General features: G+C 40.9%; 1 protein-coding gene across 7 annotated transcripts in view; it reads right to left on the reverse strand.

Moving 5' to 3' along the window:
* TAB3 (TGF-beta activated kinase 1 (MAP3K7) binding protein 3) overlaps window positions 1-17,464 on the reverse strand; it is an 89,091-nt gene that overhangs the window by 18,291 nt on the left and 53,336 nt on the right. For 4 of the 7 annotated variants that reach the window (XM_030306422.2, XM_030306426.1, XM_030306421.1 and 1 more), the window contains 4 exons: window positions 11,903-12,094; window positions 6,704-8,165; window positions 5,449-5,609; window positions 511-604 (listed from right to left, as the gene is read on the reverse strand). In XM_030306422.2, coding sequence (XP_030162282.1) covers window positions 511-604; window positions 5,449-5,609; window positions 6,704-8,165; window positions 11,903-12,004 — 1,819 coding nt within the window. In that variant the 5' untranslated portion in view covers window positions 12,005-12,094. The remainder of the gene's footprint in view (window positions 1-510; window positions 605-5,448; window positions 5,610-6,703; window positions 8,166-11,902; window positions 12,095-17,464) is intronic. The other 3 variants (XR_003966829.1, XR_003966828.1, XM_030306427.1) reach the window with 1 other exon arrangement.

The following is a 17,464-nucleotide window of genomic DNA, read 5'->3' on the forward strand; positions in this document are numbered from 1 at the left end:
GTTAAGAGAGCTTCTACCGTAATACAATTCTATAAAACAGCCAAACCAGAAAAGAACCTCAAAATCCAGAAAGTATAAAACGTAGCTGGATGTTTTCATGTGATGGATACACAAAAAGGACATGGAATTTCTTTTAAAACTGAGGAATCAGATAGTCGGATACATGATTCCCGATTTTTACAGATACTTTCGATGAGTAACACATCAATCTAGTAAGTTTTATAATTAAGACCCATCAATATAAAATATTCACAGTAAAGGACTAAAACAGGAGAAACGCAGAGTAACAACACGGAACAGTCTAAACGATAAAAACTTAATGATGAAACTGCCCAAGTAAAACTATCTTGGATCCCCCAAAGGTATGGCCATGGAGCAGAGGGATCTCTTTACCAGGATTATAATGGATAAAAACTGTCTCTTAAATCTGTAAAACCAAAATGATGGCTATTTAAGCAGGTTAACACACCACACTATTACTTATGGTTTACCAAATAATCAAGTCTATACCTCTAGATTGAAGGAGGTCAACTTCTTTCAGTGTACAGTCAACATTTATCTGGAGTTGTCTGTTCATGCTTCTCAATCTTGTCATTTCCTCAGGCTAGTAAGAAAGGACCCAAAATAGCAATTGTGGGAAAGTCATTATCAAGCCCAACATTTAAGAACTGCTATTCACGTTAATCGTTCTGACTGGTTATTACCAAGAATATGGCCTTAGTCCAAAAGAGGGCACGCTGAAGAAGTCCTAAACGCTGAAAGGAACAGTCAGGTAAAATGGGGACATCAGTATGGCCACATAAACACAAAACGTGCATTGTAATCACAGAGCATGGTAAGGGAAGCTATGAGGACCAATCTGTAAAACAAGCAATGTCCGCGATTGTAGTCTCGTCCAGGCTTGTAGAAATGACAACAGTACTAAGTTAAATTAATGTGGAGTGTCAGACACTGTTCACCAGAGGTTTCTTACTCGTTCCTCACCCCCATCTTCCAGGGCAAGCATCGCCAGTTTATAAATGAGGAAGGCGATGCCCCAAGAAGACCTAAAACTTTTCCAAGGTTATCAAAGAAAGGAAGTGGTAGAACCAGGATTTAAACACACTTTTTCTCCTACATCAACCAAGTGGGCTCCACTCTGCCTCCAACTTCCTTTCCTTCTTCATTGACTTCCAGCCCAACCTACTCCCCCCTTAGGCGTTTCAGGGGCATACATGAGACAAATGTAAAGAATGCTCTATTCTTCAGTTCAAGTTTTCTGGAAGGCTTGACTTCCTCTGACCTTCTAAGGTTCTTTACATATATACAGGAAAAAAATAATTGAGGTTTTAAATTCCAGAGGCATAGGGACTAAAGCGTTCACCACAGCCCAGATAGTAACTCAGTTACTAATGTGCTTTGAGCTATATACGGTAAAAGATGAATATCTGTTAGGACAGAAGTTGTTAAAAACCTGTATTTTTCTACACACCATGTTAATATGAGAGTCAAGAAAAATGAGCAAAAAGGCTCTCCATTTACAATAATACAAGCTCTCACACTGGAGGTGTTCTCGGAATAACTGGGACTGCCCCTTAAATTCGCGAGTATGAAACCTTTAAAATAAGGGATAGAACACAATATAGTAAGAGCTACAATTCCTTACACCGCTGTGGGAACACGAAAGTCATTCAGAAATATTTATTAACGACTGCCTCTTTCCTATCTGCAAAACACAGGACATTACCACATAAAATGCTTATACCTTGTCTACCAGGCAATATCAAGAGTTTAAAATATACGTGGGCATTTTCACTAAAGATAAAGCCCTTGGATCAGTGCTAGGAGTATGTAAAAAAAAACTCATTCTTTGTAGAATCTTACCCGGAAAGTCAAGTACCTAAACGAGTTGAATCTTCCTATGAAGGTGCAGGAGGAAGGGGGGTGTTTCAGACACAATGGTCCTAAATAGTGAAGCTACATAAGTAAGTATGGAAATACTAGAATACACTTGATAGTCCAGAGGCTACGAGCACATTTCCTTGTAAGAATACCAGCAGCTCTAGTCAACAGGATCATTTCCAAAGACAGGAGAACCACCGGAATTCCCTAAAGAAATAACTTCCCTGTAAGATTCTTAGGTCCTTTTTCATAGCTTCTGATGAAACCAAGGGGTGGGGGAGCTATTTCTGAAAAGTCAGTACCATTTGTAAACAAGTGCACTGTATTTTCGAGGAGGACTTTCAAGATTGGCTGTGTGTAATTTAGAGTCGTTGTAAAAGATCTGACAAAGTCAAAAATTCTCAGCTTTTTTTCAGAAGGTGGCAGAAATACCTTAAGTCAACTGAGCACTTGAAGAAGTTGTTATCACAGAGAGCAAGGCTGACGACCACTGTTGTTTGGTGGCTTGGCCCTCATTATGCATCTGGGGCTGTAAAATGTCAGTTAGTCCAAAAACCCGCTTAGAACAAGATGAAGGAGAGGAAAAACTTGGGTGAGGGGGAACTGGCAGCTCTCTGCTTAATGAAACCTTATTTATCCTTCAAGGTTTAACTTGCATTTTCCCCTCCACCATGAAACTGTCTCATCTTTGAACCCTAACAGCAAAAAGCTAACATTTCTATCGCAAAACTCTCAAAGTACTTAATATCCCTACCATTTAGCTGGCCGACCCTTCCGATTCTCTTTTCTCTCACACAAAAACACAATGCTTTGCAAAGAACAGATTGAGGCCATCTTGCACTTGTGCCCTCCTTAGATCATTTCACTCTTTCTCTAAATTCTACAACTGCAACCTGTAGCTGGTAACCAATGTGCATTTCAGGCTCCCGAGGTACACACGTTTTTTTTTTTTTAATGCACTGCTTGTTAAGAAGTTGATTTGCAAACTTGAAGGTAGAGATAGGAGCTTAGCGCACACACACACACACACAAACCCCGCAAAACGATTCTCTTTTCTGGAATCCCACATGTGAGTGGGACAAAGACAGCCATTTACTGAGCACTTCACTCCATGCCAAACACTTTTACATATATTGTCTCTTTGTCTTGACAATATTAAAATGTAATTCCCTTTGACAGATAGGGAAAATCAAATGCACGGAAGAGCCAGTGGTTGCCAAAACTATTCTGCCTCCAGAGCCTACGTGAACACTCTGTGAACTATGTCCTGGTGCCTCAAGTGAGCCTCCATCAACAACAGGGAATTCTGACTACATGCTTTATTTCTGGATTAATTTCCTCTGTAACATACCCTTATGTTATACATGTTCCTAAAGCTACAGTTTTGCAAAATGGTTCTCATCTGTGTGGTTTTCCAGTGTTGTCCAACTAACACTTATAAGACTATTCACTATTTGCTGGGTACTACATAAATTCTTTACTATGTATTATTTAATCCTAACAAAAATCCCAAGAGATAGGTATTCACAGGTATCACAGATAAGAAAGATCACAGTGAAGAGAGAGCCACTGTCTGAACATCCAGCTAGAACTGTCCCTCGCCCATGCGTTGTTAATAGTCCCTCCTTTTACTCTAGGGCTGGCAGCACACACGGAAGGGGATCACACGCTTAAATTTCTCGTCTCTCAAATACTGTCAGTTACTTAGCAGGAATTATCCAACAGCCATAGGTCAGTAAACACAGGGCCCACGGTTAGGTTAGGGAAAATGCCTTTTATGCTAAGAAAATCTGTTTATGCTCCATAAGTACCTAATGGACTGCAAAGTGCCCAACCACCAGGGTAGATTCTCATGTGGGTTATATTCTTCAATACCTCCCTAGTCACAGAATTCAATGAAGGTTTTGAGTGGAGGAAAAAAATGAAGAATTTATCACCTTTTATTTAAAGACAGCTTTATAATTTTCTAAGCATTTGAAGTAAAATCCTCCCTTCTTACTTATAACACTATTCTTTGAAATTCTTTCTAACACTGACTGAATTCCTTTCAATTACTAAATATACCTGTTTATCAATAATTTCTTTCTGGCAAATTCCACCGGTTTCCCCAGGACCAGCAGAATAATCTTCAAACACCTCAGCCTCAACATCTATGCCCCACCAGACCGATGCACATTAACCTGTTAACACTCCAGAAACCTCACCTTACGAGTGAGACCTGGATGTGCTACCTCCTGAAAGTCTGCGTGTCTTAACTTCACCCCTTTGTTAGCTCAGTGCTCTCTTCCCTTAGCAAATGCCCTCCCTGAGGAGTGGGTCTTTGGCCTTTTCCCCTTCCCTCTATTCACCGTAGGAAAATCAGATGGAAACCAGGGACCTGCTTCCATATAAAAACACATTATGAAACTGCATATAATTTCCGGAGTTCCCAGATTTCCTGAGAAGCCACAATTCTCCATTAAAAACTTGTCTACAAAGGCAGAGCCGCATGCTGTCTGCAAGAGGCCCGACATGCCGGCTACTTCTCTAAACTTGGAAATGCTCAGAAACCTCCCTCAGTTTTGACACGTTGGCAAAAGAAGGAACGGCCCTATGGAAAGAAGCCAAGTTTAAGGTGAAGCCCTGAAGAAGACGCAGGACTTACCCATTTAGAGCTCCAGAAGAGGATACGGGAAGGCAGAAGTGCACAGAGTACACACACAGACGAGGGGCCGGGGGAGTTGTCTCATCACCCGCGAGCGTAAACAGCACTGACCCCACTGGGTTAGAATTATCTGTTGACAGATCTACTCGTCTCGCTGGCGGGTATGCGCTAGGCACCCGGCACAGGACCGCATTCATCAACTAAAAACGGCCTGCTGCACAGATGAATGTTCAAAGGTGAAGTGACAGATCGGATCACAGCAAGCTTGTGTTGTCACAAGATTTTAGGAGGCTGGTTTCAAAACTTTCCAGGTTGCTTAACATTTTTTAGAACTCAGCAGCAGTGCTAAACATGTTAAAAACATACCGTCTGACTCTTTGCGTGAGAGCAGTGACTGTTAGGACTGCGGTCAATACTGCTATCTTAGTTGCTACAATTATTTACACTTAACAACACTTCTCTGCCTGGAAATACTCTATAGTCAACACTTTCCCAGATTCATCTCGACAGCGTTCTAAGTCATTTGAATTAATGTGCTTAAATAAGTAACTTCTAAACCTTGGCAATTTATATGTGTATTACATGCTTCAAAGAAAAAATGGACACGTGAGAACAAATGACAAAATACTTAGTAGGGTGCACTTTCCTACTTTGACAAAAACTTACGGTTAATGAGATGCCATACCTTGATTAGAAATGTCAGTGATTTGAAAATACGGATGAATCTATGGAATTCATACAGGTGAAAAAAAAAAATACAAGCATCGCATTAGTTTGATGAGAGCTACTGAAGGCCACAGTCCCTTGTCCATCGTTTAAAAAGCACAAAGCCCCTGCAGGGAAGAGAACCTGCAAGAGAAACGAGTGACCTGGACAGCCACCATCCCCACCTTCCCATCCACATACCGCCACCGAGGACTTACCGTGGGAATCGCCGTGGTACAGCTGACCCTTCGGAGCCGTCTCTGCATCAGGTCATGCTCCATACCGTTAACTTCGGCCTTCAAGCGCTCGAGCTCCTCTTTCTCGAGTTTCAACTGCTTTGCTAACCTCTCCATCCTTGCTCGCTGATGTAACAGCAAGGCTACAGTGTTACAGACAGAGTCATCGCAGAGAGGAACAGTGAACCAGTGACTGGGAAAGTTCTCCATGCACTGCCAACGCATAAAATACTCCAAAGGAACCCTGTCCTCAACCTGAGCGGGCACTTAGTCTTGTGTCTTGCTAATGCTGTCTTACCTTTCCCAGGTCTGCTTGAATTTGGCTCTCGTACCAAAATGACACCCTCTGTAGGTCCCGCTGGCTCTGCTGTCCTTCGTTTCCCTAAGACTGTGTTTTTAACTATGCCTGCGTGGGTTTTAAACAGGTTCACTACCAGGCATATTTAATTACAATCGTAATTACTATCCGCCTCACATACTGAAAGAATAAATTCTCAGCTAGCTTGAAATCTGAATAGACTTAAAAATCCTGTCGTCTTTTTCTTTAGTCAGGCTATTAACTAATCCAACAACGTTCTTCATCACCAGTCCCACTTGTAAGTAGACAGTGCTTATAAATATTACACGCTCCAGGCCATTCTCTAAAACAGACACAAATTCTTTGACTTCGATCAACTACAGCCCACCCTCTTTTTCCTACTCTGTAGTTTGTTTTCTGACAATATCGATTTCGCTTGTCTGTATTTTTGTCCCAATGCACGTTCTTCCTAAAAAACAGCCTTATAAGGTCACCACTATCATGCCTACGCGTTCATATTTTAAAACCGAGAACTCTGAAAGCAATAACCCTATTCTTGACAGCTATGCTACTGCCCAATATTTAATCAACACTAAACATTTAAATAAAACTAAACAGCTAATACGGGGGCGCCTGGGTGGCTCAGTCGGTTCAGCATCCGACTTCAGCTCAGGTCATGATCTCGCAGTTTGTGAGGTTCACGAGGTCAAACCCCGCATCGGGCTCTGTGCTGACAGCTGGGAGCCTGGAGCCTGCTTTGGATTCTGGGTCTCCCCCTCTCTCTGCCCCTCCCCGACTGGTGCTCTTTCTCTCTCAAAAAATAAATGAAAACATTAAAAAAATTAAACAGCCAAGAAATGTGTTGTTTTTTTTTTTTCAACAGGAGACTGCCACCTCACCACAAAGATGAAATTTCACAGTAGGGCTAAATGAAATTACCTTGTGTATAGGCATAGTCATCTGATCCAGAACTAGAACTCCTCTGGTATTTATGGCTTCCCTTTTCTCCCCCAGAACCAGGTATCACTGAAATGGGCTGAATCGGTTCTGGGGCTGCAGAACGTTCTTCTTGGTCCACTAAATTTAAAAGATTTTCAGTCGTTGCTCGACCTACGGTAATTTTAAAAACTGTAGTTGGGTTTGGTATCATTCGAGGAGATGGTGATGGAACACATGAAGGTCCGGTTGGCTGTGTATACGTAATGTACACAGGATTAACACTAAATGGAGGTTTTGGCTGCCCGGATATGCCTCTTGAAGGGGAACTTGAAGGTGGCGTGGTGGCTGTGTACAGTGAGTGCTGATTCCGTGGAGACGGCTGATTACTGATAGGTGAAGGACTCCTGTTCATGGCTGTCCCAGGTCTCTGAGAGGGTTCAACTGTGATTTCTATCTTCTTCATGGATCCTTTGGGTAAGCTGGACGGTGTGTATGGGAGATAGGCGACCGAATGGCTCCCCTGTTTCTGATAGCTAGGAGGTCCTTGTTGATACGGATGGGGTGGAGTGGTGGAAGGACTAGGTGGCATAAAGACATGGGAACCTGGATGGCCCAACTGGGAAGGTTGCACTTGATGTTGTGGAGAGCTGAAGGGTGAAGGACACTGAGAAGGAGGCGGTGAATGGTAAGCGGGTTGAGGAATCTGCTGCTGTTTGGGAGAATACTGAGAAGGCTGATAGTTCTGTTGATGGGGATAAACGGGTAAAGGACGCTGGCTGTAATGAGGCACCGGGCCCTGGGGGGAGGACTGCCATGGCGTACTCTGAGGAGTTTGTCTCCCTGATGAACTCTGAGATGTCTGTCTAATATAAATAGAACCAGGAGGCCCATAGAGATTGCTTGGAATCTGTGGCAGGATTTGTAAAGCTCTTGGTACAGTCTGTCCGGAAGGGAGGTTCTGGGATACCGTAACAGTGATGGGATTGGTGCTATACCGAGGTATGTGCATGTACGAAGGAGGAGGAGGGGGTGGCGGTGAAGGCCCTTGCATAGCAGAGGGATTCATTCCTGTTTGCATGGAAGACGGCTGTTGAGGTGGCTGTGAAGGAGGAGTAGCTGCACTTCTGTTCTGTTCATTCATAAAAAAGGGATTGTAGTTCGGAGCAGCAGCCACAACAGCCGGAGCCGAGTGTGGTTCCTGAACTAAGCAGATCAGCTGTTTACTCGCCGCATGCTGTGGGTCAATATGTCCATCGCTTGAGCTGTGTACCAGTGTTCGACCACCGTTAAGTTGGGCTCCATCCGCTGGGTGGTAGCTACTAGGAGAATGGATACCCAGGTTAATATGCAAAAGGCGATTTCGATTCATCCGGTTGTCCTCCGGACTATGGTATTCCATATATAAGTATTTGCTACTCTCCTGGGAAAGGGCTCGGCAACAGGCTTCAAGATTGTTGTTGTTCTAGGGGAAAAAGACAGGAACGTTGGCAAAATTAACAAATCTTAATAGCGGAAGTGAAACTTCGCCGGTCACGCAAATACAACTGTCCTAGAGAATGGTACTTTCAGCAGAAAAAGCTTCGCGGTCATCTTTTCTGACCAGGAGATCCCAAACGATTCATCCGGTTCCACAGACCGGAAGCTCACAGGACTATTCCTACCACGACTGCTACAGAAATGTCAAGAACCCGCCAATGAACTTTGTGACTCAACTCCCAGGTTTCTGACTCCAAGTCCAGGGCTCATTTTATGTTTGTTGCATCTCAGCAAACTAAAATGTTGGGCTAATCTTGGACTCACCACAACCGCTCTGAAATACAAGTTAAAGTAATACTCGTCATTAATATTTAAACTGAAAAACATGAAAACAACCATGCTTTAGTTTTCAAAAAGCACTGAAACGACAGAAGGAGAAAAATTATAATAAATTCCTGGAGTCAAAACAATAAAACTCTAAAGCAGTCTTTTTTTAACCAAATTTATCCCTACATCACTTCAGTTATCATTATGAAAGAGTAAGCTAAACAAATCAGTAAAAACAAATACACTTTTTGAACTATGGTTCCACGACTTTGCCCAAGTTAGGGTAAATTTTAACAGGAAACCAGGTCTCAACTGCCTTAATGAAATTCACTCACACTCCCAGAGTCTCAAAATTTTTTACCCACTGAAAGGTTGGTTGCTTGGTAAACCTTCAACATCTCTGGAGGGTTTCAATTTTTTGAGTTAGGCACATACTCACAGATGATAACAGCAAAGTGACATTTTAGACACTCAACAATAATCATTCTAATGAAGGATTCCTTTTTTGATTTAAAATACTATAAGGTAGTTTTCCGTTAAAATACAAAAATCTCAACTATTTTATTAGCCTCAAGCACCGTGTTATTTATTGCCTTCACAATAATAAAGTCTGTCAATTACTGGGACTTTGTAGTTCAGAAATATACACACAGATATGCACATACATATGTGTGTACTACTACCTATTTTAGGAAAAAGCACATTTTATAGAAAAATGAAAGGAAACACTTTTACTTCTGCTAAGAAGCACATAAGGTGAAACCCAAAACAGAACATTGAGTGCTATAATTTTGCCACTGGAATAACTTCTGGGTTCATCTATTTCAACTCATTTGCACATGAGGAAAGAAATGCCCGCGGAGTTACACGGCTTGACAACAAGCACTCGACTAATTCACGGGGAGCCAGTTTGAGATTCTTGGTTTCTTGCCTCCCACGGCTGCTTCCACTGTAACACAGTCATTTCAAGGGAGAGGATGTTGGGCCAAAAGCAAATTGTTCTAAGGCTTCAGAGGAAGTAAACGCAGATTCAGTTAAGCAAACCTTCATAAAATGAATTCTCAGAAATGTAAAGAATTGGGTTTATCAAAACTCCATACACAGCTGGTATCTTTTTCCTTACATAAAGCTTCTGATACTAAAATTCTGAGCCAGAGAAAAAAGTAATTGTTGAAATTTAAGAAGAAAATTATTAAAACTCACAGTCTGGCCTCTTTCTTATCCTGCTTGAAAATCACTCTGATCTGATCAAGGAAGAAAAGCTAGACATTTAGCAAATTGGGACCCAAAGGATTCAAATCGATTGCCAACTAGAAAATGTCACTGACCGATTTCTGAGAGAAAAGAATATGAAAAGTGAAAATAAAGTATCTCTGCAATTGGATTAAAAGGAGAACAAAAACTAGACAGTTTTATATGAAACCTAAAGCAGTCGTGGGTACTTCACGATTTGACATTTGTCTTAATGCTGTTGAAATTTCGTGTTTTCTACAGTGAATTAGGCAGCCTAAGTAAAATAGTATCCTCACAAGAGGATCCAAATGCAAAATGATACAAGGCTGACTTGCTAGCCTGTTCAAATGCGTGTCTACAGGGACAAGGTAAGTCAATTTTCTTATCAAGAAAAAATGTAAACCAAAAATACAGATATTTAAGTATTATTTTTATGAAAGCATTTTTAAAATAAAACCACCAGAATGAAATGTCATATTTAACCTGCTGACTACCTTCAAAGAAAAACATGGATATAAAATATACCAGTCAATATGAAGAATAAATCAAAATTATTTAGTTGGATAAAGACATAAAAATAATTAAGAAAACACATAAAAGGTGTTGAAAAGACTGAGGCAAAAAAGCATATTCCTAAAGTGATTGTAAATTGAGAGGACAGCTCAGAGAGACTTTAAGACTTGTATATTAAATGCAAACTACTGAGTCTTTAAATGTAAACAGAAAAACTTTCCAGAGCCAGTAACTGGTAAGTCTCTCTACCAATAAACTATATTAATCCCAAAGGAACAAAGAAGAGAAAGACTTGGGTCAATGTAAAGTAATAACAAATGATCATTAACTTGAATTTAAAGTCCATTCCTTCAGTTTAGAAAGCGTGATAAAGGCACTAAGCCATGAAAAAATACAGGTGATAATGGGAAAAATTAAATTTGAAAAACAAAGTCAGAGCTGGGGGGAGCTGGTTAGGACAGGTAAGGAAGGTGATTGCTTGGAAACGGTTTTAACTAGAAGCCTCACTCTTGCTTGATTTCATTCCAGTGGGAAGCACCTTTACTCTACCAGAGACCAAAATGGGGCTAAAATAGACAACAGAAAGACAGACTGGGAATGTGTGCTAGAAAAAACAAAGGCAAGCTATAATACAAAAATCACAACCCAAAGGTCTAGACCCAGTAAAAGGGCTATGAAGCACCACTTTTGCCACAATGATTCTGTGAGTCCCTACTGGCAATTAACCTCAACTGTATATAGGCTTAGGTGATATCCTGAGCCATTCACACTGCATTTAGGTAGTGTTGGCATATTACGCAGTAAGGTACGATTTGAACTGACTGCGTGTGACAAAGACCAGTGGGCAGCAGGATAGTATTGTAGACCCAAACGTAAACCAAAAAGGGAAATTCTATAACCCAAAACACACCAAGATCCTGTGGAGGATGATGCAAAATCCAACAGGGAGAGAGTATCAGGCCTGTTTCTCTGTTGTCCCTTGAATGGGAAAACATAGTTTATCCAATATGAAAGATTTATTTTAATATAAGACAACAAAACCAAAGGACTATGGTTAAACTAGAGAAAGTGGCCTTATACTTAAAACTGCATCTTAGTAAGCATTTATTAACGAGAAAAACACTAAGAAAGGGACAGGACTCTCCACAGACCTTTAAATGTTGGCTCAAAGTTAAAATGATAACTCTGAGATTCAAAATTCAAATATAAGAATTTGGGGACTGATGAAACAAACTCCAATATGTAAGAAGGCAAATTGTGAACGGAATCATTTTTCCTTTTGCTACATGCCTTTACTCTTTTCTTAACGGGTTCTTAATGGGGTAGGTTTTGCCTCCCATGAGGCCTTTATCAATGCGTGGAGACATTTTGAGTTGTCACAACTGCAGGAATACTATCATCATCTAGTGGTAGAGACCAAGAATGCTGCTCAACGGCCTACGAAGTACAAGGCAGGGGGGCCCCACAACAAAGACTACCCACCCAAAATGTCGATAGCACCAAGGTTGAGAAATCCTGCTCTGAATGCTTCCCACTGCCCTCCTCCACACACACAAGAAAGGTGAACTGACTTCTAGTCACTACAACACAAAGCCAGCCCTAATAAGGAGAAACGTAGCTTAATATCACTATCGTTGCTGGGTAATCTACCTGTAACATGCATTGAGACACAACACCCTCTGGAATCTCCGGGAAACGCTGTCGGAGGTCATGGAGAACCTGCATATCAAGCTGTGGACTGCCTTGCGCCATGCCAGAACAAATGGTGGTCAAGTATCCGTTAGGAAATTGATGCTAACCGGCCTTCCAATAGTAATGATCTTCCAACACCGCAGTCATTTTCTATTGAAAGAAATCAAAGTTAATCACTGTGCTATACACCTAAAACTCATGTAACATGTGTGTCAACAATACTTCGATAAAAAGGTAAAAGAAATGAAACTATGGTTGCATTTAAGTACATATTTCACTTTACTCAAAAAGAAATGACCAATATGTTAAAATGGAAAGACCCAACATGAGCACATTTGATTCCAAAGTTATAAAATTGAGTTCAACTCAGCCAGACTTTTCTAATGTAATATAGCCAATCACTGGTTTCGAAACAAAAAAAGCCAAACTGCATCCCCAAACTTCAGTTTCATTTTAATGCTTAAAAAAAAAAAACTGCAGCAGCTAGTTTAAACTACAGATTATTAGTTGGCAACCAACTTTTTCTAGCCTTGAGAAATGCTACTTCAATATAATCACTTATGTTTTACCAAGGGCTATTACATCACTCCTCTAAAGCAGAGTAATCATTTCAAATGTCTGAAAACAAGGACTTGATAACACCACAAAGCTTACTTGTCCTGTCTGCCTTACATTCTGCTTGTATTTTGAGGCCAAAAGGTTTGAATTTCAAGTGTGAGTAAAGGAAACCCAATGTCTAAAGGAAGTAACTTAGCAAACAAAAATGAAAATGTAGACTCCTTTGTTTTTAAAGATGATGCTAGTGGCCCAGCATGAGCCAGACCTAACTAGGTAAGCTTTCACCTACTTCTGATGCCACCAGCAGAAAGGCTAAAATGGAAGGATTTGAGATTACAATTTGAGTGTAGAAAATTAACATCTAATCTCACTGGCACTACTCAAATTAAGTACTCATATAAACAAGGCAAGGAGTGAAATAATAATGAAATCATAAATTAACTGGCACAGTCAAGGATCAATAAGCCAGTACACTTTTTAATACAGCTGACCTTTGAGTGACAGAGGGATCAGGGGCACCAACCCGTGTAGTCGAAAATCCACATATAACTTTTGACTCACCAATAACTTAACTACTAATAGCCTCCTACTGACCTTACTGATAATGTACACAGTTGATTAACACATATTTTGCATGTTAAATGATGTATTATATACGGTATTCTTACAAAAGTAAATTCAAGAAAAAAATGTTAAGAGAATCACAAGGAACTGGGGCGCCTGGGTGGCTCAGTCGGTTAAGCGGCTGACTTTGGCTCAGGTCATGATCTCACGGTCCGTGAGTTCAGGCCCCGCGTCGGGCTCTGTGCTGACAGCTCAGAGCCTGGAGCCTGTTTCGGATTCTGTGTCTCCCTCTCTCTGACCCTCCCCCATTCATGCTCTGTCTCTCTCTGTCTCAAAAATAAATAAACATTAAAAAACATTTTTTTAAAAGAAAATCACAAGGAAGAAAAAATACATTTACAGCACTGTACTGTATTTTTAAAAATTTTTCTTTTAATGTTTATTTACTTTTGAGAGACAGAGAGTGAGCGAGAGAGCGGGTAAGCGGCAGAGAGAAGGGGAGACACGGAATCCGAAGCAGGCTCCAGGCTCTGAGCTGTCAGGAGACAGCACGACGCGGGGCCCGAACCCACAAACTGTGAGATCATAACCTGAGCCGAAGTCGGACGCTAAACTGCTTGAGCCACCCAGGCACCCCTGGACTATATTTATTTTTTAAAATCTGCATACAAGGGCACCTGGCTGGCTCAGTTGGTAGAGCATGCAACTCCTGGATGGCGGGGCTTTGAGTTCAAGCCCCATGTTGGGTGTGGAGATTACTTAAAATCTTTAAATAAAAAAATAAATAAAAAATTTTTTAAAATCTGCATATAAGTGGACCCATACAGTTTTAACCTGTGTTGTTCAAGGGTAAACTGTACATATCTCCCATTTTTTTAACGGGAACAATGAAGAATACACCATACAATCTCATAATATTTCTGCTGTGTTCACTCACTACGTAGTCAAATATTTTTAAGTATAAGAAGTAAACACTTGCATTTTCATAAGAGGCATGGAAACCATGATCATATGTATCTAAACCACACACATAAGGGAGGGTCATTCCACACCAAATCTTCTATTTCTTGCAAATAAGCCCCAAAACTTTAAATTATAGCATTACTTGGGGGCAATGTAGACAACTACAATCAAGGTTTTAAAAATTAAAAATGTTTGGATCGGTCCGAGATCCAAAGCACCACAGGCAGACCCTGAACTCATTTCCTCCCGTTGACACACTACATTTACACCTACGTATAGATCAATTCCTCCACAAGAACCGAAGGCTGACTGAACACCTTACGCACAATAAAGGCTAGAGAAACCTCAATCAGAACGGCAAGAGAGACAGATGGCACGCTACCAAGGGCAACTCCACCCCAATGTTACAGGATGCGGTAGTGACATCACTGATAGACTGATGCATAGATTCACCTGCCTGGGGCACAGAAAATAAGCTGCAGTTTAAAAGGTAACTAGACGAGAAGTGAAGAAAAACCACTTATTAACTCCAGAACGTCCACCCAACAGTGGGGTAACTACTGGAACTCTCCCAGAGGTTGGAAATGCTGGTGATCTCCGCTGTTTACCTCCCCTCTCCACCTTGGGAGTCCACCCAAGAGCAAGGTCCGGGTGTTCTCGCTGCCCTGCCACTTTGGCTAGTCCCGGCCCCCAAGCACACACCAGCTCCAGCCATCCAAACAGGGCAGCCCCCGTGGGGCGCACACCGGGGCACGCCAGGCCTTTTTCCGCTACGGCTCCGGTCATCTCACCAAGGGGGCTAAGTGCAAAGCAGCCTGACGCCTCTCCCTCCACACCAGCATCGCCCACAGGGGCAGCCCTGATGCAGAGTGCCCCGGGACCCACAGACCACGCGCACTACCGCTCCAGCCAGCCAGCCAGCCAAAGGGGATGTACCTACACAGGGCCACTCCTTCAAGACCGGCAGAGGGAGCTGTTCCACCTAATTCATAAGAAATAAGCACAGAAAATCCAAGAAAAAAGGGAGCAGAGGAATATACACAAACAAAATTAACACAAAGTTTCAAGAAAATAACTAAATCAAAATGAGATAAGCAATCTACCTGACAGAAATTTCAAAGTAACGATCATAAAGTTGCTCACCAGACTTGAGAGAGTAGATGAACTAAGAACTTCAAGAAAAAGATTTTTAAAAACCTGAAAGACTGAATAACTGAAACAAAAAATACACTACAGGTAATCAACAGGAGATTAGAGGATGCAGAAGAAAAGATCAGCAATCCAGAAAACAGGGTAAGAGAAAACATTCAAAACTGAGGATCAAAAAAAAAAAAAAAAAGGAATTTTCAAAAATGAAAAGGGTTAAGGGACCTCTGTGACAAAATCAAGCATATTAACATTTGCATTATAGGGATTCTCAGAAGGAGCTGAGAGAGAAAGGGGCATAAAACTTACATAAAGAAACAATAGATGAACACTTCTCTAACCCAGGGAAGGAAATAGACATCCGGGTCCAGGAATCAGAGAGCCCCAAACAAGATAAACCCAAAAAGTTCCATACCAAAACACATAATAATTAAAATGTCAAAGATTAGGGGTGCCTGGGTGGCTCAGTCGGTTGAGTGTCTGACTTCAGCTCAGGTCACGATCACGCCGTGAGTTCCAGCCCCACATCCAGGTCTGTGATCACAGCTCAAAGCCTGGAGCCTGCTTCGGATTCCGTGTCTCCCTCTCTCTCTGCTCTTCTCCTGCTCACACTCTCTCTCTCAAAAATAAACACGAAAAACATTTTAAAACATAAAATGTCAAAGATTAAACAGAGAAAAATCGTAAAAGCAACGAGGAAACCAATTATGAACGTACCAATTAGGTACAATGGTGATACCCGTGAGGCTATCAGCTGATTTTTTCAGCAGAAACTTTGCAGATCAAAAGACAGGGACACGATATATTCAAACTGCTGAAAGGAAAAAACTTACAACCAACAGTCTACAATACAAGGTTATCACTCAAAATAAAAGGAGAGACAGAATTTCCCAAACAAGTTAAAGGAGTTTACCACTTTGACCTCTCTTACCACGAGTGAACCAGCCTTACAAGAAATGTTAAAGGGTCTTAGCCAAGACCCAGAGTTAAGAAAATTACGAAAGGAAAAACTTTCAAGGGTAAAGGCAAACATATAGTACATCAACGACTTACAATGCTAGTATGGAGGTTAAAAGCTAACAGGAGTAAAATTATTTGTATCTAAAAAATTAAGGGATTCACAAAATAAAAAGATATAAAATGTACAGAAAAGATAGACAGGAAAGTAAAATGCAGTGCTTTTAGGAAGTATTAGAACTTAAGCAACCATCAACTTCACATAGACTGCTATATACTTAGGATTCCTGTTCTATATGAACCTTTTGGTAACCACAACACAAAAACCCGTAATAGATACACAAAAAAAAACTAAAAAGAAAGGAATCCAAGCATAGTACTAAAGAAAGTTACCAATCACAAGGGAAGAGAGCAAGAGAAAAAAGAAACGAGAACTACAAAAGCAATCAAAAAAATTAACAAAATGACAATAAATACATACCTATCAATAACTACTTTAAATATGAATGGTCTAAATATTCCGATCAAAAGCCACAAGGTGACTGAATCCATTAAAATTGACACCCATCTCTATGCGGCCTATAAGAGACTTAACTTCAGACAAGAAGACACATACAGACTGAAAGTGAAGAGATGGAAAACATTTCATACAGATGAGAGAGAGAAAAAGAAAAAGCTTGGGTAGCAATACTTCTAATACTTCTATTGGACATAACAGACGTTAAAACAAAGACTGCAACAAAAGGAAAAGAAGGACATTATGTAATAATAGAGGGATCAATCCAACAAGAGATTATTACAATTGTAAATATACACCCAACATTAGGGCACCTAAATACACAAAACAAACAAAAAGGGAGAAACTGTGAGTACTACAATAACGGTAGGACATTTTAACATCCCGCTTACATCAATGGATAGATCACTGACACAGAAAATCAATGAAGATACACTGGCTTTGCATGACACATTAGACCAGATGGAGCAAACATATACAGAACATTCTATCCCAAAACAGAAGAATACGTAATTCATCTCAAGTGCACATGGAACATTCTCTAAGACATCACATTTTAGGCCACAAATCAATTCTCAATAAAGTTAAGAAGCCTGAAGTTATATCCAACATATTTTCTTTTCCTTTTTTTAAAAATTTTTTAGTGTTTATTTATTTTTGAGAGAGAGAGAGACAGAGCACAAGCAAGTGAGGGGCAGAGAGACAAGGAGACACAGAATCCCAAGCAGGCTCCGGGCTGTTAGCACAGAGCCCGCCGTGGGGCTCGAACTCATGAACCGTGAGGTCATGATGGGAGCCGAAGTCAGATGCTCAAC

This window comes from Lynx canadensis, chromosome X (assembly GCF_007474595.2).
Source record: "Lynx canadensis isolate LIC74 chromosome X, mLynCan4.pri.v2, whole genome shotgun sequence".
Lineage (NCBI taxonomy): Eukaryota > Metazoa > Chordata > Mammalia > Carnivora > Felidae > Lynx > Lynx canadensis.